Raw genomic sequence first — 26288 nt, forward strand, 5'->3', positions numbered from 1 at the left:
TGATATTAAAGGGAAAGAAAAGGGAAAAATAAATTACAGACTACGTTATCAAAATGTTAAGCAATTCATAATTTAGTATCAAGAGTTGGCGCCATTTAGTCCATACAGAATAACCAAAAATACATTCTATATACAATGCTCTCATTTTCTTTTCATGTTCTTCTTGCCAGCCATATTTGGGTTGATCCTGCGTCGACCGGCACCAGACTGCTCATCACGGATGTTCAGGTTAGCAGCTCGACTATAAACATCATTTTCACAAAAAGGAGACACCGCAGCAATGTAATCGGGGTCTAACGCGTTCGTCTTCTTCCGGGCTTTCCTGGACAGCCGCTGCTGGGGGAACCTCTGGTCTTCCACGAGGCGAGGGTTGTGAGCATGCTTACCACCCTGGGGCTTTGGGAGAGAATGCTGGGAAATAAAACAAAACAAAAATCAATATGATGGAAACATGGCATGAACGGATATTTAGTAAAGGTCACAGACTCGATTCTAGCTGAATACACACGTGTATCCTTCACCATATTTGTAGAATAATTAGCAAAAAGGAGCCAAAGAAGGTGTCGTTTCACACTCACCCGCAGACCTCTGGGATTGAGCACTTTGGGGTTACGTGAAAAATGCATCTGAAAAGTGCCATCTTCCTGAATTGTCACAGAAACCTTCTTTAGGGTTTTATTTCCACAGTTTGGGCAAAATACCTTTGTCATGTTGGAAGTTGTCCTGGAGAGAAATTGTGGAACACAAATTAATCCAAAACTGTCCAATGTGACACCTCCTATGGTGTAAAGCGTTTTGTAATTCTCTATTATCCATACTGTAGACATTTTCGCTTACAATTCTCGACATTTAAGAATTCTGCTGTCGGTCGAGTTATCAGCTTTTTTCCTACACGGCGCCTCTTGTCAATTATTAAGAGACTTGCAGCTTTACATTACGTTACACACCGGCGACCCCAACCCCTAAGCCTCTTAATCCTGACCAGGCCATCATAGGCAGCTAGTTTAACAGCAGCATTAAATTGAAATGTGACATTTAATCACAGATTGCTGAAAAGTCCACATCAACCACTTCATTCTCATTTGGTTTGATTTTAAAGAGCGATGAATGTAACTGTGATCGTTCACACAAGCAGAAGGCTAAAGAAGGAAGTCAGAATGATGGCTGTGAGCCATAAAATACTCTCAAGGGAGAGAGACAGTAAACACTTACTAACATTCATTTCTTGATTAAAAGCAATTTGCTGTCATTAGTGAAGTCGTCTTGTTCCTGTATTCACACCCATTACATTTTTTTCATACATCTAAAACCAACCGTATCTGCTGTCATGAGGACTTCAGAGGAAGTGTAAAAAAGGCGTTGGGGTGATTGGGATTATTAAATCACAGTAACCATCAGATTAATGGTTTTCTCCACTCGTCCGTTTTCTCAGTTTCTTGTTTAATTCAGACTTGCAGGGCAGTCAGCCACAGGGGGCAACACGGAAACCAAACCTTGGCAAAGTAGCCCCGTCACATTTAAGTTACAGTGCATCCAGAAAGTATTCACAGCGCATCACTTTTTCCACATTTTGTTATGTTACAGCCTTATTCCAAAATGGATTAAATTCATTTTTTTCCTCAGAATTCTACACACAACACCCCATAATGACAACGTGAAAAAAGTTTACTTGAGGTTTTTGCAAATTTATTAAAAATAAAAAAATTGAGAAAGCACATGTACATAAGTATTCACAGCCTTTGCCATGAAGCTCAAAACTGAGCTCAGGTGCATCCTGTTTCCCCTGATCATCCTCGAGATGTTTCTGCAGCTTAATTGGAGTCCACCTGTGGTAAATTCAGTTGACTGGACATGATTTGGAAAGGCACACACCTGTCTATATAAGGTCCTACAGTTGACAGTTCATGTCAGAGCACAAACCAAGCATGAAATCAAAGGAATTATCTGTAGACCTCCGAGACAGGATTGTCTTGAGGCACAAATCTGGGGAAGGTTACAGAAAAATTTCTGCTGCTTTGAAGGTCCCAATGAGCACAGTGGCCTCCATCATCTGTAAGTGGAAGAAGTTCGAAACCACCAGGACTCTTCCTAGAGTTGGCCGGCCATCTAAACTGAGCAATCGGGGGAGAAGGGCCTTAGTCAGGGAGGTGACCAAGAACCTGATGGTCACTCTGTCAGAGCTCCAGAGGTCCTCTGTGGAGACAGGAGAACCTTCCAGAAGGACAACCATCTCTGCAGCAATCCACCAATCAGGCCTGTATGGTAGAGTGGCCAGATGGACGCCACTCCTTAATAAAAGGCACATGGCAGCCCGCCTGGAGTTTGCCAAAAGGCACCTGAAGGACTCTCAGACCATGAGAAAGAAAATTCTCTGGTCTGATGAGACAAAGATTGAACTCTTTGGTGTGAATGTCAGGCGTCATGTTTGGAGGAAACCAGGCACTGCTCATCACCAGGCCAATACCATCCCTACAGTGAAGCATGGTGGTGTGGGGATGTTTTTCAGCAGCAGGAACTGGGAGACTAGTCAGGATAAAGGGAAAGATGACTGCAGTAATGTACAGAGACATCCTGGATGAAAACCTGCTCCAGAGCGCTCTTGACCTCAGACTGGGGCGACGGTTCATCTTTCAGCAGGACAACGACCCTAAGCACACAGCCAAGATATCAAAGGAGTGGCTTCAGGACAACTCTGTGAATGTCCTTGAGTGGCCCAGCCAGAGCCCAGACTTGAATCCGATTGAACATCTCTGGAGAGGTCTTAAAATGGCTGTGCACCGACGCTTCCCATCCAACCTGATGGAGCTTGAGAGGTGCTGCAAAGAGGAATGGGCGAAACTGGCCAAGGATTGGTGTGCCAAGCTTGTGGCATCATATTCAAAAAGACTTGAGGCTGTAATTGCTGCCAAAGGTACATTGACAAAGTATTGAGCAAAGGCTTAATATGTACATGTGATTTATGTTTATATTTATCTACTTATGTACATGTGATTTCTCAGTTTTTTTATTTTTAATAAATTTGCAAAAACCTCAAGTAAACTTTTTTCATGTTGTCATTATGGGGTGTTGTGTGTAGAATTCTGAGGAAAAAAATGAATTTAATCCATTTTGGAATAAGGCTGTAACATAACAAAATGTGGAAAAAGTGATGTGCTCTGAATACTTTCTGGATGCACTGTATACTTAATGATTTCACACCACTTTAATTTCTATCCATAATATGCAGATTAAATAATACTGGCAGAATGTCATGACTATTTCATTTTGTATACGTGTCTATTAATAATTTTACAAAAGTAGAGTGACTGAAAAATTGGGCAAACATAATTCCAACACCTTCAAAAACTTGTTCGATATTAGGGGGTCCACCACATGTTGCCCTGCAGATGACCGCAGCATTGGCTTTGGACGGGTAAAACTCACTGGATGTGTAAAAGTGGAATGTCTGCCAAGAAAAGACACGTAAAAACAGTCCACTGTGACTTAACCTTCTGAAACCTGCGTTAGATATCAAGGTTCATTCCATGCCAAGATGAAGATCGGCAAATATTAAAAGTTTTACTTTAACTCCTAGTTTATTGCCTAGCCCAAACAGCTCGGATAATAGCTCAAGTCGAAATATACACTGAGCACTTTTATAACTCATAGTATTTTGTGTTTTTATTCTGGTTTACTGCCTCTTAAGCTTTGTGTTTTATGCATTCATCTTTAGCGTTTTCTGCAGATATTATTGCATCAATGCTGTATGTGCCCTGTTGTTGATTACTGTGAAGCACTTTGAGCATGGGAAAGGCACTAAATAAATACAATCCATTATTATTACTATAGTAATACAAAATATTGATCCCTCTTACAGGATAATACAATCAAACATTTTTTTGGTTTTAATCTAATAATAAGACCATGGAGAGGCTGCTGCTTCACCACCTGAGGCCACAGGTTCAACACGCCCTCGACCCTCTGCAGTTTGCATATCAGGAGAAGGTGGGAGCGGAGGATGCCATCATCTACATGCTACACCGATCCCATTCCCACTTGGACAGAGGCAGTGGTGCTGTAAGAATTATGTTTCTAGACTTCTCTAGCGCATTCAACACAATCCAACCTCTGCTCCTAAGGGACAAGATGACAGAGATGGGAGTAGATTCATACCTGGTGGCATGGATTGTGGACTATCTTAAAGACAGACCTCAGTATGTGCGTCTTGGGAACTGCAGGTCTGACATTGTGATCAGCAACACAGGAGCGCCACAGGGGATTGTACTTTCTCCGGTCCTGTTCAGCCTACATACAATCGGACTTACAATACAACTCGGAGTCCTGCCACGTGCAAAAGTTCGCTGATGACACAGCTATCGTGGGCTGCATCAGAAGTGGGCAGGAGGAGGAGTATAGGAACCTAATCAAGGACTTTGTTAAATGGTGCGACTCAAACCACCTACAACTGAACACCAGCAAAACCAAGGAGCTGGTGGTGAATTTTAGGAGGCCCAGACCCCTCATGGACCCTGTGATCATCAGAGGTGACTGTGTGCAGCCCTATAAATACCTGGGAGTGCAGCTGGATGATAAACTGGACTGCCAATACCGATGCTCTGTGTAAGAAAGGACAGAGCCGACTATACTTCCTTAGAAGGCTGGCGTCCTTCAACATCTGCAATAAGATGCTGCAGATGTTCTATCAGATGGTTGTGGCGAGCGCCCTCTTCTATGCGTTGGTGTGCTGGGGAGGCAGCATAAAGGAGGAAGGCAGGCTCTATTGTAGGCATGGAGCTGGACAGTTTGACATCCGTGGCAGAGCGACGGGCACTCAGCAGGCTCCTATCAATTATGGAGAATCCACTGCATCCACTAAACAGTATCGTCTCCAGACAGAGGAGCAGCTTCAGCGACAGACTGCTGTCAATGTCCTGCTCCACTGACAGACTGAGAAGATCGTTCCTCCCCCAAACTATGTGACTCTTCAATTCCACCCGGGGGGGTAAACGTTAAAATTATTCAAAGTTATTGTCTGTTTTTACCTGCATTTTTATTACTCTTTTAATTTGTTTTTTTTGTATCAGTATGCTGCTGCTGGAGTATGTGAATTTCCCCTTGGGATTAATAAAATATCTATCTATCTAATATGACATTCTCAAATATCTGCTTAATCCAACTCACTAGCATGGGGACCTAGAGCCAAACCCTGGCAGCATTTCTGTCTGGAAAGAAAAAAAAAAAAAAAAACACAATAACCGCATCAACAGTCGCACTCAAATGGGGCAAAGTACCGCAGTGGGTGCAAACACAGGAGGTAACTGAACTCCCCAGAGACGAGCAGGCATGGCATTCAGAGCCAGCAACACAAACCACTGTGACACCATACTCTCCATTTTAATGACAGCAATTTACCCAAAAGAAATTACTTGTAAAATTATTTGTATGAATTATTAGTGCTGTTATACAGTAAAAGGAAGGCAGGGAAACTTAAAGACTGCTGGTTGCTCTAAAACTAGTACAGTACAGTAATCCCTCCTCCATCGCGGGGGTTGCGTTCCAGAGCCACCCGCGAAATAAGAAAATCCACGAAGTAGAAACCATATGTTTATATGGTTATTTTTATATTGTCATGCTTGGGTCACAGATTTGCGAAGAAACACATGAGGTTGTAGAGAGACAGGAACGTTATTCAAACACTGCAAACAAACATTTGTCTCTTTTTCAAAAGTTTAAACTGTGCTCCATGACAAGACAGAGATGACAGTTCCGTCTCACAATTAAAAGAATGCAAACATATCTTCCTCTTCAAAGGAGTGTGTGTCAGGAGCAGTGACTGTCACAGAGATAGAGAGAAAAGCAAACAAATCAATAGAACTCTTTGCCTTTTAATTATGCGAAGCACTGCGGCACAAAGCTGTTGAAGGCGGCAGCTCACACCCCCTCCGTCAGGAGCAGAGAAAGAGAGAGAGAGAGAGAGAGAGAGAGAGAGATAGAGACAGAGAAAAACAAACAATCAAAAATCAATACGTGCCCTTCGAGCTTTTAAGTATGCGAAGCACCGTGCAGCATGTCGTTTCAGGAAGCAGCTGCACAAAAGATAGCAACGTGAAGATAATCTTTCAGCATTTTTAGACGAGCGTCCGTATCGTCTAGGTGTGCGAACAGCCCCCCTGCTCAATCCCCCTACGTCAGGATCAGAGAAAGTCAGCGCAAGAGAAAGTAAGTTGGGTAGCTTCTCAGCCATCTGCCAATAGCGTCCCTTGTATGAAATCAACTGGGCAAACCAACTGAGGAAGCATGTACCAGAAATTAAAAGACCCATTGTCCGCAGAAACCCGCGAAGCAGCGAAAAATCCGCGATATATATTTAAATATGCTTACATATAAAATCCGCGATGGAGTGAAGCCGCGAAAGGCGAAGCGCGAGGGATTACTGCACCATTAAATACTTTTAACTACATTATGTTTTTAATACAGTGACAGAGAACAACTGCACATTTATTCTAAGGTTGATTTATTTTGCTTGTTTTAAATGTGATGAATGACCATATAGTTAAACTACGTTACAATGTACTTCAATAAATGATGGTATAAGTTTTCACCAAAATCAATACACTGAAGCAGATTAAAAATAACTCAGATTCCTTTGCTGTGTATTCCTCATTAAAATAATTGTGGAGAAATACATCAAATGAAACATTAACCATCACATTCTATACATTGCAATATTTAGTATGAGCATATAGAACTTTCTTTGTTTTAAATTTATACACACACACACACACACACACACACAAAGAACATCGCAATGCAGTCAGAAAAAAAGACCCACAATCACTGATTCACACACATAAGTTCCACCAGACACACATTTAACTGGGACACTGTAAAAGTAAAACTCCGGGCCAACACTAAGAGTGCCAGAGAGCTGGCTGAATTGTGACTCTCTAATGAAAACACCATTAACAGACACTTGGACTTGAACCTAGCATATGAAGACTTGAAAAGAAGAACGTCTAAATAAAAAAAAAAAAGACTTTATGACCAACACATTTCGAACCCCACCTTACTAATCCACCCCCCAACCCCACCCTCACCCTTCACCAGCTATACTGTATACTGCCTTTAATTTCTTGAGTAAAACTGATGTACTGGTGAGTAGAAGGAATATGCTCCAGAGTTTGGGTTTAGAAATCTCCAGGGGTCTGATAAGTTAGCATCAGATACAAACTGTGTTAATTGTTTTTGCAGTGTTAGATGTCATCGCCCTGTGTCAGGAGACCTATCCAGGTCTGGATTTAAAACACAAAGTCTCCAGCCATTATAATTTTATGAGTGTTCACATTAGGAATGGATGCAAATACATTTTGGATGAAGTCCCTATCATCCACATTGGGCGCATAGATATTTGTCAAAATCACTTTACAGTTAAATAAATTACCTGTGACGATTGCATATAACCCTCCGGAATAAGATACTACAGGTGAAATTGTTCTATGTATAAGAATTCCCACACTTCTAGTTTTCTTTGTATAGCTGGAGTGGAATAGTTGGCCAGTCCAATCTTTGTGGAACTGAAACTGATCCTTGCTTACTAAGTGGGCCTCCTGTAAATGTACTGTTTTAGCATTTAGACCTGTTAGGCGAGAGAAAAAACTTTATTTTCCTTTAACTCTTGATTGTGTCCGTTAACATTCCAGCTCACAAAGTTAACTGTTTGGTCATGGAGATATTGCTTCTGAACTTTTGTTGAAATTTTGTAGTCTTAATTTCAGATAATACATAATTACATAAGATTGCTTTGACCTCAATTTCCAATTTTTTCAGGAGTTATTCCTATGAAGACTATAGTTACATTGGCACTTACAATTGTAAGAATTAAAAGAACAAATTAGAAATAGCTTGTTCTACACAACCCCCCCCCCCCCCGAATTTTGCCACCCCATGTGAGGCTAGACAACACTTCATGAAGTCCCACTCCTCTGACATACCTAGAGACAGCGCACATCCAAAACAAAACAAGCCCCCCAAGCAGCAGTGTATAATCTATGGACAATACAGTCCCAATACTATAAACATAAAATATAATTTTAAATAGTCCTGAAAGTGTATTTACCCATGAAATGATGTGATGTTAAACAGCCGCCATGGATAAGAAGATAACATGTGATATTAAGTCCTACTACAAAAAAGCAGGGGTATGGTGTTAAACAGTCCCTATTTTTGGGGAATTTATATTATTATTACATATATATATATATATACACACATACACACACACACACACAGTGCATCCGGAAAGTATTCACAGCGCATCACTTTTTCCACCTTTTGTTATGTTACAGCCTTATTCCAAAATGGATTAAATTCATTTTTTTCCTCAGAATTCTACACACAACACCCCATAATGACAACATGAAAAAAGTTTACTTGAGGTTTTTGCAAATTTATTAAAAATAAAAAAACTGATAAATCACATGTACATAAGTATTCACAGCCTTTGCTCAATACTTTGTCGATTCACCTTTGGCAGCAATTACAGCCTCATGTCTTTTTGAATGTGATGCCACAAGCTTGGCACACCTATCCTTGGCCAGTTTCGCCCATTCCTCTTTGCAGCACCTCTCAAGCTCCATCAGGTTGGATGGGAAGCGTCGGTGCACAGCCATTTTAAGATCTCTCCAGAGATGTTCAATCGGATTCAAGTCTGGGCTCTGGCTGGGCCACTCAAGGACATTCACAGAGTTGTCCTGAAGCCACTCCTTTGATATCTTGGCTGTGTGCTTAGGGTCGTTGTCCTGCTGAAAGATGAACCGTCGCCCCAGTCTGAGGTCAAGAGCGCTCTGGAGCAGGTTTTCATCCAGGATGTCTCTGTACATTGCTGCAGTCATCTTTCCCTTTATCCTGACTAGTCTCCCAGTTCCTGCTGCTGAAAAACATCCCCACACCATGATGCTGCCACCACCATGCTTCACTGTAGGGATGGTATTGGTCTGGTGATGAGTGGTGCCTGGTTTCCTCCAAACGTGACGCCTGGCATTCACACCAAAGAGTTCAATCTTTGTCTCAACAGACCAGAAAATTTTCTCATGGTCTGAGAGTCCTTCAGGTGCCTTTTGGCAAACTCCAGGCGGGCTGCCATGTGCCTTTTACTAAGGAGAGGCTTCCGTCTAGCCACTCTACCATACAGGCCTGATTGGTGGATTGCTGCAGAGATGGTTGTCCTTCTGGAAGGTTCTCCTCTCTCCACAGAGGACCTCTGGAGCTCTGACAGAGTGACCATCGGGTTCTTGGTCACCTCCCTGACTAAGGCCCTTCTCCCCCGATCACTCAGTTTAGATGGTCGGCCAGCTCTAGGAATAGTCCTGGTGGTCTCGAACTTCTTCCACTTAGATGATGGAGGCCACTGTGCTCATTGGGCCCTTCAAAGCAGCAGAAATTTTTCTGTAACCTTCCCCAGATTTGTGCCTCGAGACAATCCTGTCTCGGAGGTCTACAGACAATTCCTTTGACTTCATGCTTGATTTGTTCTCTGACATGAACTGTCAACTGTGGGACCTTATATAGACAGGTGTGTGCCTTTCCAAATCATGTCCAATCAACTGAATTTACCACAGGTGGACTCCAATTAAGCTGCAGAAACATCTCAAGCATGATCAGGGGAAACAGGATGCACCTGAGCTCAATTTTGAGCTTCATGGCAAAGGCTGTGAATACTTATGTACATGTGCTTTCTCAATTTTTTTATTTTTAATAAATTTACAAAAACCTCAAGTAAACTTTTTTCACATTGTCATTATGGGGTGTTGTGTGTAGAATTCCAAGGAAAAAAATGAATTTAATCCATTTTGGAATAAGGCTGTAACATAACAAAATGTGGAAAAAGTGATGCACTGTGAATACTTTCCAGATGCACTGTATATGTATGCAGTATGTTTAGCAGCTGTTGAAGGTGAGAAATCGGGGAAATTACGAATGTGGTTATTTTCAAATATACTCTCTTGCTTCTGTCCGTGAAGTAACATTTAATTTAGATTGTAATTTGTCAAAATGCACAATGAGGCTTCTAGGTTTTGAGGCATTCGATCCATGCATGTGTTAAGTTGCTGCTATCTCATTGTCTGATTTGAAGTCCTCTCCAGTTATTTTAGGGAATAGTTCAGCTATGAATTTCACTGGGTTTGGACTTTCACTGTTTTCAGAGAGACCTTCAATTCTGGTATTATTACTTCTGTATTCATCTTCCAGTGCAGTTACTCTGTTTCTGAGTACTCTGCATTCGGAATTTGCAGCTGTTGCTTTTCCGTCAGCGGTATATGCCAGTTGTTCAACTATTTCAATACGAGTCGTGAATGTTTGCTTAACATCTTCAAACTGAGCACCATGTGCTCTAAATTTATTGTCAAACTTAAGACGCATTTTCCTGTATTTTTTCCTCAGTTTTTTCTAGCATACCTTTAACCCCTTAACCGCCCTCTGCCGGATATATCCGGCACCGTTGTTTTAATGCTAACGCCATACTGCCGGAATTATCCGGCACATTTGCCTGTGGTTATATGAATGCCTGGCAAGTAGTATAACTGACGGTTTGGCGTGGGTATTATTACTATGTTGTATTTCGACAAGTCTGTAGTTGTTTTGGCCGGTCATGTGACGTGATTCGCATGTAACAGCTGTGAATATGGCGAAACGTAAACTGACTTCAAGTGAGGCTTTGCAGGCGATTTTGGACAGTTCTGATCATGATTGTAGCAGTTCTGAAGAAGATTTTAGTGACAGTGATGAGCAGCAACGTGCGCTGCATGATAATGTGAATGAAGACGCATCAGATGACGGCGCTGAGTGGGTGTATCCCCAGCATCTCAGCTGGGCTGCTGCCCGTGGTGAACTACCTTTTCTGCATTCGTTTGAGGGAACGTGTGGCTTTATTGTTGATGTAAACAATTACACTGCTGAGCAGTTTTATGAGCTGTTTGTGTCACCTGATTTGATCAGACATTTTGTTCATCAGACAAATCTGTATGCAGCACAGTTTATTGAGAAAAATCCCAATTTACCTCCACATTCCCGTGTTCGTGCTTGGTTTGACACTGATGAAAACGAAATGAAAAAATTCATTGGGATTTTGATATTGATGGGAATAATCAGAAAACCAGATATTGAGATGTACTGGTCTACAGATCCTATGTATGCAACACCTATTTTTGCAGCTGTCATGACACGTAACCGATTCTCTTTGCTGCTGAAATTCTTTCATTTGAATGACAACAGAAACGAGCCAGATAAGAAAGATCCAAACCGCAACCACTTGTTCAAGCTACGTCCTTTGATCGATCATTTATTTGAAGCATTTCAGTTGCCCTACATGCCAGGACCGTCAGTTGCAGTTGATGAAAGTTTATTGTCGTGGAAGGGCCGCTTACAGTTTCGACAGTATCTACCATTGAAAAGGGCACAGTTTGGTATCAAGATGTTTTGCTTAGCTGAGAATTCAGGTTACATTTATAGATTTCGTGTATACACTGGCAACTTGCACAACATTTAGTGGTCAATACTGCTTGCATAAATGTAAAAAATGTAAAAAAAATGTAAAAAAGTAAAAAAACGAAAATTGTTCAGATTTCACCTGGCGTGGGGAATATTTAGGGAGTTGGCGGTTAAAGGGTTAAAGGTTGCCACAAAGTGATTACTTAAATGTTTCTCCTGGTCTTTAATATCCTGAAGCAGCTTCTCATTTGTCTTGTGTATGTTCTGTATATCTTTCCTTATGTCATTTGTAACCTTCTTTATTTTGGATGAAGCATTAGCTGTGTTTTCTGTTTCTTTCTGAGCATTTTTTCTGCTACTCATGCTTATATATGCTTGCATATACTGTAATTGAAGCCCCTTGGGTTAAGTAAATACAGGATACCTCAGGATGATTAAAAAAAAAAAAGGGGAAATAACACAGCTGTGACAATTTAATTCCCAGAAAACACCTTTAAAAAATATACATGTGGAACTGTACACTAGTGGCTACTGTCACCTTCAAACTACTGCCCTTGTGCATCTATCACCGACTTAAATGGCTTTCCCATTTCTGGAAACAGGCCTGGAACTCATTTTCAATATTAACGTCCGTCATTGTTGTTTTCGGTTGTCCACTTCTCACCTATCTTTGAACCTCTTATGCCACACAAACGCACTCGACTTTTTCATATCATCTTCACCATATGCCACTTGCAACAGTTGTAATGTTTGCATTTGCCGATTTTCACACAAAATTTAACGTTAATACTCGTATATTGCTCTAAATTTTGATCACCCAAAATTCGTGTCCACTTTGTATGCTGGACCAGACACCTGAAGATGTCTCTTCACCATGGGCATAACCAGCCATAAAATACATTTTTTTGTTTTTATTTTTATTTTTGCAGAGTATTGACATTGGCTTGTGACATTATACTTCAGATATAAATAATGACTTTCTGAAAATATCACTTATTGGACCAAAAAAAAAAAAAAAAATTAAAAAAACAAAATGCTCCTTTTCATACTATAATAACTGTAAGACTCACCTGAAGCAAGCATGACATCGCAAAACAAAGTTTCTTGCTTGTTTGATGACCATTCCGTTGATAGAGAGCACATTCAGACCAATGTGAATCAGTACATTCTGAAAGGATTTAGAAGATTGATGAACAGTTGATCAGAGTTTAATTTATAAATAAGACTAAGATACACCATAAAGAGAATGCCCAATACAACAATCTAAACTTCATAATATTAACTAATAATGAATTGCTTTCAGCTTGAAGATAACACTTGTCTAAGGTGTCATTTAAAACTCTTTTACATTTCAAGAACTTTGGGTTTTATATACAGTATGTCATCTCATTTTACTGAGGGAAACTAAGTGATAACAATCACTTAACTTTCACATGTAAACTAATAAATTACTTTTACCCGAGATTAGATGTATGCAAAACACATCCCTCTTTTACATAGTTGGCAACTGACCCAGAAGTTATACATTGGCATTGTAAGGCACAGCCAACTAATACACTCATTGTTGTGATGGGAATAAATTACCTGCATAGCAAAATCTGTAGTCAAACAGCCCACAGTTACTTGTGCAGGAGTCTCAGAGTACCCCATTTCCTGCTGGATTTGTTTGATATTACTTGGAGTTATCCAACCGCCATCATCATCACTATTACCACCAGAGTCTTCTCTCCCTTGATCTTCTTCACCATCGATTCCCTCATCTTTGCCAGAATACTTATCTTCATTATGCTTTGTTTTCTGAGACTCATTAAATTCCTGAAAGTAAAAATGAAATAAAGGTAAACTTTTGCGTGGTCAAATACTTTTCAATACTACTGCACCAAGCATAACATGGCTTTCTGATATTTAACAAACAAAAGTTGAGAAAATTTCTGAGTTAGTAAGAAGCTTTCTTAAATTGATTACTTGTATCGTACACAAAGTATAGGTGGTACTGTCATGTTTTATTCTATCCAAATTTATAATTTAGCTCAACAAAAATGTGCTCCAACTTACCAGTAATTCTAGAAGTTCAGCCTCTATATTAGGTAATGGATTCCTCCAAAACTGAAAACTGTTGAATTCTGTGTCTACTGGTGCAGGTGTTTCTAAATTTGAACAAATGTTAGAAGGCTTCTCTGTTGTATTCTGTAAAGCAAACAATGATATTTCATTAGTTTACAATTTGTTGTACTTTACCATCCCACAAGAAGTGCATGGGAAAATTCATTTAGACATACAAATATAACCTCCCCAACACAATAACACAATGCCATGATTTTAGCAGTATGGAATTAAAAAAAAAAAAAAAAAAGATTCAGATCTACTGAAAGTTTTTTTCCACCTCCACAATTTTTTACACATATAAAGAAAATCTTATTCTTATACAGGTTGTTTAATATACGCCTAAAAAATAAAATCTACAGCAGTTTTTATCTGTGAAGATACGAGACCCTTCATCATTGCTGAAAACTAAGGCTTTCCACAAATACTACAGGTCTTTGACCTGCAGTATGCTATATCAACCAGACAAGAGATGAATGAAGTTATTGTACTGAGGCTTTATGAAGACTTTCAGCAAAACATCACCACATTTCTCAGATCAGTGGATAGAACAGCCCTAACTTGTGACTGCTGAACATGCAGGGCAGCAGATTCCTACGTGTCAATCATATGTCACTACATTAAAAACGACTGTGTTGCAGACAAGCGTGCTGCACGGCAGTCACAGCGGGAGCAACCTCGCTGCTTATTGTTCCAAAAACCTTTCTAGCATATCCAATAAACATTTCACCGCATGACCACAATCAATCACAAGTTTGTGTGTTGGCAACTCCAATAAACGTTGCTTCTCAACGTGCCTCACCCTGCCAAGCAAGCGAGCTATTGTTGGAATCTTCAGAGCAGCCTGGGATACCAAAGTGAGCTTATACTCAAAGCAGTCGACGTGAATTATCTTCATAAGCTGCACTGTACAGATCATATTAGTGGCATCGTCAGTCACAATGGCCGGTTCTTTTTCTTTTATGTTCCATTCATCCAATGCTGCTGTAAACAAGCATAAGCTCCAGATCCCCATTTTAAAATGCTTCCTTTCTGTCTGAGGAGGTTGTGTAAAGACACATTTTCAAAAACCGATTAAGCAACTGAAGATGTGTAACTTGTACAATTATAGAAAGGCATGAGTCTTCCTACTGTAGCTTTAATTTCGACTAATTCACGATTATTTTAAATGTCCAATGGGGAAATAAATTTAGCGAACAGTTTAGTTGAAGGGTGTCTACATGGAGATTCATAACACACAAGTAGGTTATTGAATAACATACTTATTATTTAAGAAGCAATATCTGATTATTTTATAATAATGTAATTAAGATAATACAGATATTTTATAAAGTAGATGCCATTGCACTGTAGCCTATTAAAACAAGGAGTCCCCCCCAGTATGTGTGAACTATGTGGGAAATATATGTTAGTACTCTACTATTTCAAAATTTACTATAATAAGTGTTTTTCTCTCAAATAATGTTAACTGATGATTACTAATCAAATATTTCTCTCTATTAAAAAAGAAAATCTTGAGACGAGACGAGACTATTGCCAAGAGATTTTTTTTCAAGTCCCACCCTCCTCTCAACCATTAACGGCCCACTGTTCTCTCACTCTTGTGAATGCTTTTGTCAGACACAGTTCCTGTGCCCTCAGCTATACATTTTTAGGTTTCCTCACTTTAAGTTCCCAATAAAAGAAGACTTATTATGTCAAAAGTCTTATTGAAGAATTTCATCCCGAAGGGTTATCAACAGAAAAAATGAGTACACAGGCAATCCTTGCACCGAGAAACGACGAAGTCAAACGAATTAATGTGAAAATTGGTTAATAGGTTACACAGCAGAAAACATCAACTTACAATATCCCATAGAATATCTACAACTGTTAACACCATCCGGTCTTCCACAGGCCGAATTACTGTTGAAAAAAGGATGCATCATAATGTTATTGTGTAATTTATGTATGAGTGATGGGCTATGCAATAGGACAAGATTAGTTGTATTCAAAATTGGTCGAACAATTCTATCATCTAAAATTTTAACAGGTGACAAGAAAGGTAATATAGTACATCTTCCGCGGATAACATTAGACACCAAAGGAGATCTTGACATGCCATTCGTATTACAATGTTTACAGTTTCTCGTTAAAATAGCTTTTGCTATGATAATTAACAAATCACAGGGACAAACAGTCGAAAAAGTCAGTTTATATATTAGAGAGAAAGAAACGGACAGTTATATGTTGCACTGTCACGATGTACAGTGATCCCTCACTATATCGCGCTTCGCCTTTCGCGGCTTCACTCTATTGCGGATTTTATATGTAAGCATATTTAAATATATATCGCAGATTTTTTGCTGGTTCGCGGATTTCTGAGGACAATGGGTCTTTTAATTTCTGGTACATGCTTCCTCAGTTGGTTTGCCCAGTTGATTTCATACAAGGGACGCTATTGGCAGATGGCTGAGAAGCTACCCAACTTACTTTCTCTCTCTCTCTCTCTTACGCTGACTTTCTCTGATCCTGACGTAGGGGGTGTGAGCAGGGGGGCTGTTCGCACACCTAGACGATACGGACGCTCGTCTAAAAATGCTGAAAGATTACCTTCACGTTGCTACCTTCTGTGTGCAGCTGCTTCGTGAAGCTTCGCATACTTAAAAGCTCAAAGGGCACGTATTGATTTTTGACTTTGTTTTTCTCGGTCTCTCTCTCCCTGCTCCTGACGGAGGGGGTGTGAGCTGCCGCCTTCAACAGCTTTGTACCGGCGGTGCTTCGCATGCTTAAAAGCCAAACATCCCTATTGATTTGTTTGCTTTCCTCTCTGTTTCCTTTGAAGAGGAAGATATGTTTGATTTCTTTTAATTGTGAGACAGAACTGTCATCTCTGTCTTGTCATGGAGCACAGTTTAAACTTTTGAAAAAGAGACAAATGTTTGTTTGCAGTGTTTGAATAACGTTCATGTCTCTCTACAACCTCCTGTGTTTCTGCGCAAATCTGTGACCCGAGCATGACAATATAAAAATAACCATATAAACATATGGTTTCTACTTCGCGGATTTTCTTATTTCGCGGGTGGCTCTGGAACGCAACCCCCGCGATGGAGGAGGGATTACTGTAACTCCAAACACGAAATCAAAATTCAATGCGATTTTGATGAAAAGTTAATTCCAAAGATTGTTTTTACTGAAGTTTTACAAGAAAGTGTAAGCTTAAAAAGTATTTGCGTGTTAATTTCAAAGCCAAATAGAATGAAAACGTATAACGCAACGAATACCTCTAACACAACATGAAACATAATTTTATTTCAAATTTATTACATTGGTTAATTACCTGCTGTAATGTAAAATAGTTCTATTATGCATATGTAACAATTTCCATGAAAATAATCTGTTTAAATTGTATATCCGCTTCCCCATACGGGAGCGTCAGAGCCGCAACGTATCTAGTTCATAGAGCCCCCTAGTCTTCTTAAATGTCATTCCATGCTTATGCATATGTTATGAAGTCACTATGTAGACACTAGAGGTGGGCGGTATGACCAAAATTCTATATCACGGTATTTTTCTAAATTCTGCCGGTTTCACGGTATTAGACGGTATTTTTTTCCCCATGCATGAGTGGATGTTAACCACATTTTCCACTGCAATTACTGCAGTAGACTGGCTAAGAATAACCTATTAGACTGTTATGAGAATTGTACATCGTACAAAAAGACATTTTAATGTGCACACAAGTATTAATCCAGGTTTGCATGGCCCCATAAAGTGATAGTTTTCAAGGGGGTGGCACTAAAGAGAAGGAATCACATTGCATGACAGATGCAGTCAAAATATAGAACCTTTTAATTGAACAAATTTTGCAAAAGATTAAACTATGATTTTGACAACATATTTTCAACCATCCAAAGAGGCATTTAGACTTAGTAAAATATCCAGAGGTGTTTGTCAAAAGTTGGATTACACTGAACACGTCTTAGAAAAGGAATAAATAGTAAATATTTTTTGTAAACCAACTACACTTTCTGTTAATGTTAACAATCTCTGTCCACTGACACGTTAAAGTGACTTTTTAAACAATTTTACCATCATTAAACTGCATAATATTTAAACTAATAAATAATAACAATAAAATAAATAATAGTAGTATTACTGATAGTTGCACCATTACTTCAAGGCTTCAAGCCCAGGTGCATTACACAGTATTCACCAAATTAAAATAAAATAAAACAAGTGCAACTTGGTGATGACATCTTACCAACTGTACCATCATTTAGGCAAACTGCATTAATATGGACCTTGCTTCAAGCTAAGCTATATACATAAATAATAAAAACTGCAGCTTGCATTTATAATGCTGTTTGTGGTATAGCCCTATGGAAGTGCATTAGGGCCACTGTGAAGAAAAAAAAATATGGACACGGAAGAAAAAAACAAATTATATGTCGAGAATAAATTCGACATGTTGACTATGTCAAAATTAAAGTCAACATTTCCACTTTATTCTCGTAGTTTATTTTATAATTAAAGTAGAAGGTTGTAAACTAAACTTCATCCTAAAATCAATGTTTAATTTACTAGATTTTCTCAAACCCCGTCACAAGTTAATGCAGCACATCAAATACTTTGTGTTAAGTGTTCCCCGACCCAGTCGTTAATCACTACACTTCTTAAACGGACTTCCTCCGCACTAAGAGCAGACGCCTGCAGCAATCACCGCACAGATAAACGTCTTTGTGAAATTAAAACTAGTTATTAACTTAGCCGATGGAGTGTTCAGAACTTTAAAAATATCTTCGTTATACATGTTTAATTATGCCATCCATTCAGAGTTGCGCCCATCTCTGAACGAGTCGCCACCACATCGCAGGATCAATACAAGCAAAACATACACTAGCAAGTACAAAAACAAGTACAACTTGGCTTGCAGTATTATCCAGTAGTATAGAAACAGTATTTACACATCTGACCTTTTAAAACTAAAGCATCTCCAGGCGACAGACGTGACTGGTTTTTTTTGTCTCTCTGTCCATTTTCACCGCACGGCATACCTATGCTACTGCCCACTATTTGGTGGTGTAGCAGTGAAAAAGAGCCCTAGTGCAATAAATCTGTGTTTAGCGGTGTAGCAGTGAAAAAGGTCCCCACTTGAACAGTTTCCCGCTGTGCCACGTTCCGAACGTCGTTTAGGCAATTTAAACCGGTGTTGCGGTATAAGAAAAATCCATATCATAAAAAAAAATAAAAAGCGGTTTTCGGTATGAACCGGTATACCGCCCAGCACTAGTAGACACCCTTCAAATAAATTTCTTGCATTACATTAACATTCCCTTTGCTGGTTAAGTAATCTCTAAAAAACGTCACCACTTGAAATATATCAGTACTTGAAATATATCAGTGCATGCTAATTCAGTCAAGATAAAAATCAATATCGAATGGAATCAATACATTATGAATCAGAACTGAATCAGGACATTAGTGCCAATACCCAGTCCAACTTAGGATGTGGATTTTTTTGTCTTAGTCTAATTATATAGTAGTACTACTTCTTGTATGCATTATGACATGCTTAAGTGGCCTTAGTTGAAGTTGTCCACAAAATAATTATTAATACACTAGTGGTCAAATGTTTAAAACAAAATCACATTTTTTTTTTTTTAAAAAAGAATTTATTGAAATTTCAGTATTTCAAGTCCTGTGAATAATCTGAAATGGCACAAAGGTAAGAGTTTAAGTGCCAGTGTAAAAAAAAAAAAAAAAATTCAGTTACGAAAAACGGAAAAATAATGTAATTTTCACAGTTATATACAAAGGAGGAAGTAATTGGTTAATAACAAAGAATTTCTGTAGCAAATGAAGTTACATATGTTTTGAAAGCTAATGCAAGCAATTTCTACAAGTGTCCCAATGTTAGCTGATTACTTACAAACCCTCTCTATAAAAGCTGTGCTGTAACAAATTGTGTTGCTAAACCCTCTAAAGCATTATTTGGACAATATTGCATTGTATATTGCTAACGTAATGGCCAGAAAGGGGCGATTATCAAAGGAAGACAGACAGATCACTCTAACCTTTACAAGGGTTGGTAAATATGTAGGAAATATGACTGTCAGTGAGTACAGATTGCTACACCATCAAAAAGAACTTGGAAACTGTGACAGGAGCAAATCTGGCAGACCCAAAATCACAACAGAATCAGAAGACAAGTTTCTGAGTCACCAATTTGCAAGATATTGTAGGAAAACTGTACTCAGTGACAGTAATATTATAATCTTGTTTTGTATTTAGAGCATTAATATGTATTAGAATAATAACAACAATAAAAACTAATAATTGTTTATTTCTTTATCTCATGAAACTGATTGTTTACAAATAATATACATAAGTTTTAGGACTCAAATTGATAACTAGAATTAAAAATTATGTATTAAATAAAACTATCCCTAATTAATATATTAATTGATAAAAAGGACATTGGACTTTGTGCAATATTTTGGATATTGGAGTATATTTTCTAAAGAATTATTTCATTAAAAAAAAAAGTCAAGCAAAATTAAAAGTTAATATTTCATACCATGTCCACAATAGCCTATCCATTTTCAATTGTTATGTTCTGTACTATTTACTAAAGCAGAACTTTGCTGTCTCAGTCTATGCTGCAATGTCCTTTATAAGTTCCCATGTCTGACTTACTCCTATACTAATTTAGCTGAGATTTGAAATTATTCATATTATACTATCACCAGAATTACATGTATTATCATAAGTTATCCATCCCATGAGAAAAATGAACACACTTAATTACCATTAGTGTGTATTAGATTTCAAGAATGCTTTTACAACTTCTAGATTATTACTGATTTGTATAATGAGAAGTCATTTTAAAAAAGTATGGCTGTCATCTGTGTGAAGTTTGCACATTCTATCCTTGAGCTTTCTTCCTGCGTTTCCAAAAAAACAAGCAATTACCACAAGTGGCAACTATAAACTAGTGAGTGTGGGTGTCTGTGCCTAGCATTGGACTGCTGCACTGTCTAGAGAGGCTTCCTACCTTGTATCCAGTAACACTAGGATTAGTTTTGCAAGCTTTAAATTTGATTTAGCAAATTTGACAATATGTGCATATTCCTAAAAAAAAATTCTGTTTTCGCTTTAAGGCACCAATGCTGTTCAAGTGCCATTACACATTTTTCAAATGCAATATTCTCTGTTACTGTAAACTGGATATGAGGGATAGAAAATGAATGGATATTCTCTGTATATAGTTAAGGTATGCAATATATGCATTATATTTCTGTAACTACAACCTAAAAATTAATGAAAAATGAATAACAATGCTGCAAATTCAAATATATAAAAGAAAAGCCCGTGTGAGGCAACAATAATCTCTTCCAATGCATTAACAAAAATGCACCGAATGCAAAGCACTATATCAACTTAATAAAAGTATATTTTAAATCTATCTATGCCTTGTTTTTACATAATAGGAAACAAAACAAGCAAACTTTTCTTCCTAACTAACATAATCCTCACAACTGGAAAGGGGGGGATTGAAATAAGGGTATCTGTTAATGACGTTTAAATAAATTCATTTTCTCACCTCAGATACTGTAAGATTGCCTGTACTTAAGCCTTACCTTAGATGGAAAGTGAAATCCAGCAATATCAAAAGGTGTTTCTGGGTGTCTATGTGTGCTGCTTGCCAAAACCTAAAATCAAATCAATAGGTCATATCAAAATGCTGTCATTTTTTCCGGATGGAATGTTAAAAACAAACACAAATTATTTTCAAAACTCACTTTTACTTCTGGTTCCTTTTTTAAATGGCTGACCCCAACATGCTCAGCTTCTAGCTGGTATGTGAGAGCTAACACTTTAATATCTGTAGCTGATAAACTTGGGTAGTCACCAGTCTTTTTTGAAAATTCAGTCACTGAAGGAAAGAGATCAAAGCAATTTAAAAAATTCACAATTTGCATTTTTTTTTAACTGACGGAAGATTTTTACAGTTACACTGTTTCAATGAAAATTCTTGTTTGTTTAACTGGCAATAACTAAATTAATAAGGCAGGAAAAAAAAATTTTGATTTTTGTTATTTTACAGAATATTATTCTTATGGTATGTTTTATCTGAAGAGGATTGTGGTAATAAAAATCTGTTCATGGTATAATGCATATACAATTTAAAACAGCACATTGTGACGGTAAAAGGAGATCACTTAAAAGTATGTTCATGGTTTTCAGTAGAAGAGATGTTAAGAGCAAGTGATTGATCGATAAACATATATGAAGAGCTATCAAATTCAATCAATCAAAACTGGATGGGTTAATGGTACTTACCCAGTTTTACATACTCAGGCAAAGGTTCCTTTAACTCCAGCTTATATGGCAAAAATGCCAGCCTTTTTTTGGTTTCTTTGTCCCTGATTTCACTGACCACTTCTTTCAGTGTATAGAGTTTTTTTCCAAATTCCTGTTGAAGAATTAATAGGACCTCTGAAACATGCTGATGAGACAGTTGTAAAACATCTAAAAAGGATGATCATCCATCCATTACCCAACCCGCTAAATCCTAACTACAGGGTCATGGGGGTCTACTGGAGCCAATCCCAGCCAATACAGGGCGCAAGGCAGGAAACAAACCCCGGGCAGGGCGCCAGCCACCCGCAGGGCGCACATACACACACCCACGTCAATTTAGTATCGCCAATGCACCTAACCTGCATGTCTTTTTACTATGGGAGGAAACCGGAGTACCCGGAGGAAACCCACGCAGACACAGGGAGAACATGCAAACTCCACGCAGGGAGGACCCAGGAATTGAACCCGGGTCTCCTAACTGAGAGGCAGCAGCGCTACCACTGTGCCACCGTGCCCCCCAAGGATGATCATTCCAAAACTAATACATGTTACAGCATTTACCAGATATTCTAGTGACAGGACACGCAATAGGGTGGATTTAATTCAGCCAGGTAACTTACTCTGTGAAAAAAGTGACCTAAGCAGCTCTGTGCTCCTAATGTATACAGTAATCCCTCGCTATATCGCGCTTCGACTTTCGCGGCTTCACTCTAAATATGCTTACATATAAAATCTGCGATAAATATATATCGCGCATTTTTTGCTGGTTCGTGGATTTCTGCGGACAATGGGTCTTTTAATTTCTGGTACATGCTTCCTCAGTTGGTTTGCCCAGTTGATTTCATACAAGGGACGCTATTGGCAGATGGCTGAGAAGCTACCCAATCAGAGCATGTATTACGTATTAAATAAAACTCCTCAAATATATTGTGAGCACAGGGGCTGTTCGCACCCCTAGAGGATACGGCCACTCCTCAAAACACACTGAAAGATTACCTTCACATTGCTCTCTTCCTTGCTGGGCTTAAATGTGGCCGTTTTGTCAAGCAATATGCTTCCTGCATGGTGCTTCGCATACTTAAAAGCTCGAACGGCACGTATTGATTTTTAATTGTTTGTTTTTCTCTGTCTCTCTCTCTCTCTCTGACATTCTGTGCTCCTGACGGAGGGGGTGAGAGCAGGGGGGGGGGGGGGGGCTGTTCGCACCACTAGACAATACGGACGCTCCTCTAAAAAATTGCTGAAAGGCTATCTTAACATTGCTCCCTTCCTAGCAGCTGCGTTGTCCGGCGGTGCTTCGCATACTTAAAAGCCAAACAGCCCTATTGATTTCTGATTGTTTGCTTTTTTCTGTCTATCTCTCTGACATTATCTGCTCCTGACACGCACTCCTTTGAAGAGGAAGATATGTTTGCATTCTTTTAATTGTGAGACGGAACTGTCATTTCTGTCTTGTTATGGAGCACAGTTTAAACTTTTGAAAAAGAGACAAATATTTGTTTGCAGTGTTTGAATAACGTTCCTGTCTCTCTACAACCTCCTGTGTTTCTGTGCAAATCTGTGACCCAAGCATGACAATATAAAAATAACCATATAAACATATGGTTTCTACTTCGCGGATTTTCACCTTTTGCGGGGGGGGGTCTGGAACGCAACCCCCGCGATAGAGGAGGGATTACTGTATATATACTTTATAGATACTTGAACTATTGATTTTTACTATTAAAATGACTTGGAACTACATTCACTATAAATTTCTATTAAATTCAAGTCAAATATTTTTTGCTCCAAAAGACTCACATGTTGAATACGTACAAGGTTGCATAGTTCTAAGTAAATTAAAAATTATAATCAGTTAACAAGATTTCCCCCTGAAGAATTATAACTATATTACCCTAAAGGTAAAGATGATATACTTGAACAAAATGACGGTGCATTCATTCTGATAATCTAAATGTTTACAATACAGCTCTAAGTCAACATTGGCTATGGGACAAGTGCAATATGACGTATGTATGAATGGAAAATTTTAGTTTTAACTTGAGTAATTGTGTTTTGTTTTTTTATTTTATTTTTGCATTGGAAAATTGCACCTAAATTTCGTTGTACAATGTCTCATTGCTACAATGACAATAAAGATTTTGATTTGATTTGATAAATTAACAAAATGCAGATCTACTCCTACGTAATTACATCCCTACATTTATCACCACTTCAAAGCCATAAAATTAGACTCCAGTGTTCCAGATTGGGTGCCAATGATTAGGTCCACTTTAGGGAGTATGCAGGTGGTACCACTTATTTAAACCACAGATAGAGAGTCTGCTTTCTCTTTGCTACTGACATGTGGGGTGTCATCATACCAAGATCAAAGCTCTTGAAGGCCCTTTGAGAGAAAGTTGTGGACACCTAGGAAATCAATCAATCAATCAATCAATCATTTCAAGGTAAGGAAAATCATCTGCAAGTGGCACAAACTTCAAGCAACTTCTGATTTGTCCAGGACTGGCCAGCCCAGCAAATTCAGCCCATAGCTGAACTTTTGATACTAAAACCCCAAAATTTCATTGCAGGATCTCCAGGTAATTCATGCAAAAGTTGGTGTGAAAGTACTTGCATCTACAATCCAAAAGAGACTGCACAAGTTTGACATGCATGTGAATTCTGCCAGAATAAAAAAGCCTTTGCTCTCCAGGGAAAAAGCAAGACTACAGTTTTCAGATGAACATCAAGGCAAAGACTAGGCTTTCTGGAACAATGTAGTCTGAACAGATGAATTAAAGACAGAGTTGTTTGTCCATAGCGACAGTAGCCTTGCTTGTTGAAAACTGAAGACAACACTTGCATTGAAAAGGCAAAATTTCCCTTATGTTGCTATTCAAGGTATATTACTTTTATCTGTTTGCATGAAGATCTATTGTTTGTCTGTTGAAATATGTTGAACAACAATGTCAATACATGATCACTTGAAAAACCGTTACTTACTGCCTGTTTGATACTTGCACTTAATACTTTTTTCTCATATACGAAGTATAGGTAAAGTATTACAATGGTCCAAAGATTCAATGTCGAGATTTTGATGAATTCTGACATTTTAGACCTCTCAGAGTCCGAAAATAACATTTTTGGAATTGTGTGTGTGTGTGTGTGTGTGTATATGTAAACATGATACCTTGAGTACACTTTCACTTTGGTCAACAAAATTTTGCATAACATTTTTTGGGCTATTTTCCTTAACGGGAAGTAGTACTTTACCTTTTATTCATGCAGCTCCTTATTCAACTTTTATAATATTTGTTCAATATATTATTAATTTGATTTGTTGTTGATGGTCATTTAATGTACACGATATAAAAATTGAATCATTGTATTGCGGTTTAATCCTCAAATATCCATCCCCATATCTGAGTATACGAGAAAGTCTAGGGGAGACCACTCCAGATTTTAATTTGAAGTGCTGGGTGAACTGAACCTGAAAATGCACATTTGATCCAATTTCAGACCAATCCTTATGACTTTGTAGCACATTTGTGCCGTGAATGTTCGAATCAAGCAAGAACTACAGAAGTTAATAGTCTCAATATAATTCTAAGTTTAAAAAGACTCAAAAAACTATAATTTTAGTTCTAAGGAATAACTGGCAGTAGTGTACATCTTACAGACTGGTCCTGTTTACTAACAAAGCCAGGTTTCCGGTCGACTCCAACAAGAAACTTACAACTAAAGCAAAAAAAAAAAAAAAAATACTTATTGTTGATTGTCTCGTTAGTCAATGCTGTTGCTTTTAAAACCGGTAAGCGTTTATTTATTTATTTATTTTTTGTAAAATTAAGTTGTACAAAGAAGTTACCCCAGTTAACAAAATTATCCATCTTTGGAACATGGCGCATCTCGTTCTGATTAGGGTCCACAATCTTCAAATCCCCTCCTAATTTTAAAATGTAACATTTATTTATCTATAATATTGATTCGTACATAGAATGCATAAAAAAGCTAAAAGAACAAACTCCTGAGCAAACAAACTAGGTGAGAACGTCAGTGGGAGATACGAATGCCTACTGACATGTGAGTTTCCATTGAAACAACAGAAAAATGCGCTTCTCAGCTTTATTTAACATTTAAGACCATATGACATACTGTAATAGTTTATACTTCACCTGTAACTGCGCATTCTTTAAAAACGCTCCCGAATCGGCAACAACATGCTCCACCATAGTAGCAGACATCTTGGAAAATATTCTTGACCAATAAAAAAAGAGAACATATAAAAGGTGACTGAAGATGGATGGTATGATTGGATAAAACTTTTGCTATCAGCGGAAGAAGGAGGAGTTGAGTTCAATGTGGACCATTGAGTCCGACTGATGCAAAAA

The 26288-nt window shown here is 38.4% G+C and overlaps 1 protein-coding gene across 1 annotated transcript; it reads right to left on the bottom strand.

Annotated features, from left to right (window-relative positions):
* Nucleotides 1-56: 56 nt before the first annotated feature.
* On the bottom strand, nt 57-26233 carry nob1 (NIN1 (RPN12) binding protein 1 homolog). Its single transcript, XM_028809862.2, has 9 exons — nt 26073-26233; nt 21895-22027; nt 21354-21487; nt 21192-21263; nt 13522-13653; nt 13051-13281; nt 12537-12634; nt 579-723; nt 57-411 (listed from the first exon to the last, which is right to left on the bottom strand). The coding sequence occupies exons 1-9, from the start codon at nt 26139-26141 to the stop codon at nt 142-144; spliced, it is 1284 nt and encodes a 427-aa protein (XP_028665695.1). The 5' UTR covers nt 26142-26233; the 3' UTR covers nt 57-141.
* Nucleotides 26234-26288: the final 55 nt, after the last annotated feature.

This window comes from Erpetoichthys calabaricus, chromosome 9 (genome assembly GCF_900747795.2).
Source record: "Erpetoichthys calabaricus chromosome 9, fErpCal1.3, whole genome shotgun sequence".
Lineage (NCBI taxonomy): Eukaryota > Metazoa > Chordata > Cladistia > Polypteriformes > Polypteridae > Erpetoichthys > Erpetoichthys calabaricus.

What these genes read in the sequence shown, in the direction of transcription:
- nob1 (XM_028809862.2), bottom strand. Translation starts at nt 26,141, where the DNA reads ATGTCTGCTACTATGGTGGAGCATGTTGTTGCCGATTCGGGAGCGTTT. An exon ending in TAAAGAATGCGCAGTTACAG is followed by an intron (nt 22,028 to 26,072) that starts GTGAAGTATAAA and finishes ATTCTTCAACAG; the next exon opens with GAATTTGGAAAAAAACTCTA. An exon ending in CTACAGATTTTGCTATGCAG is followed by an intron (nt 12,635 to 13,050) that starts GTAATTTATTCC and finishes AAATCCTTTCAG; the next exon opens with AATGTACTGATTCACATTGG.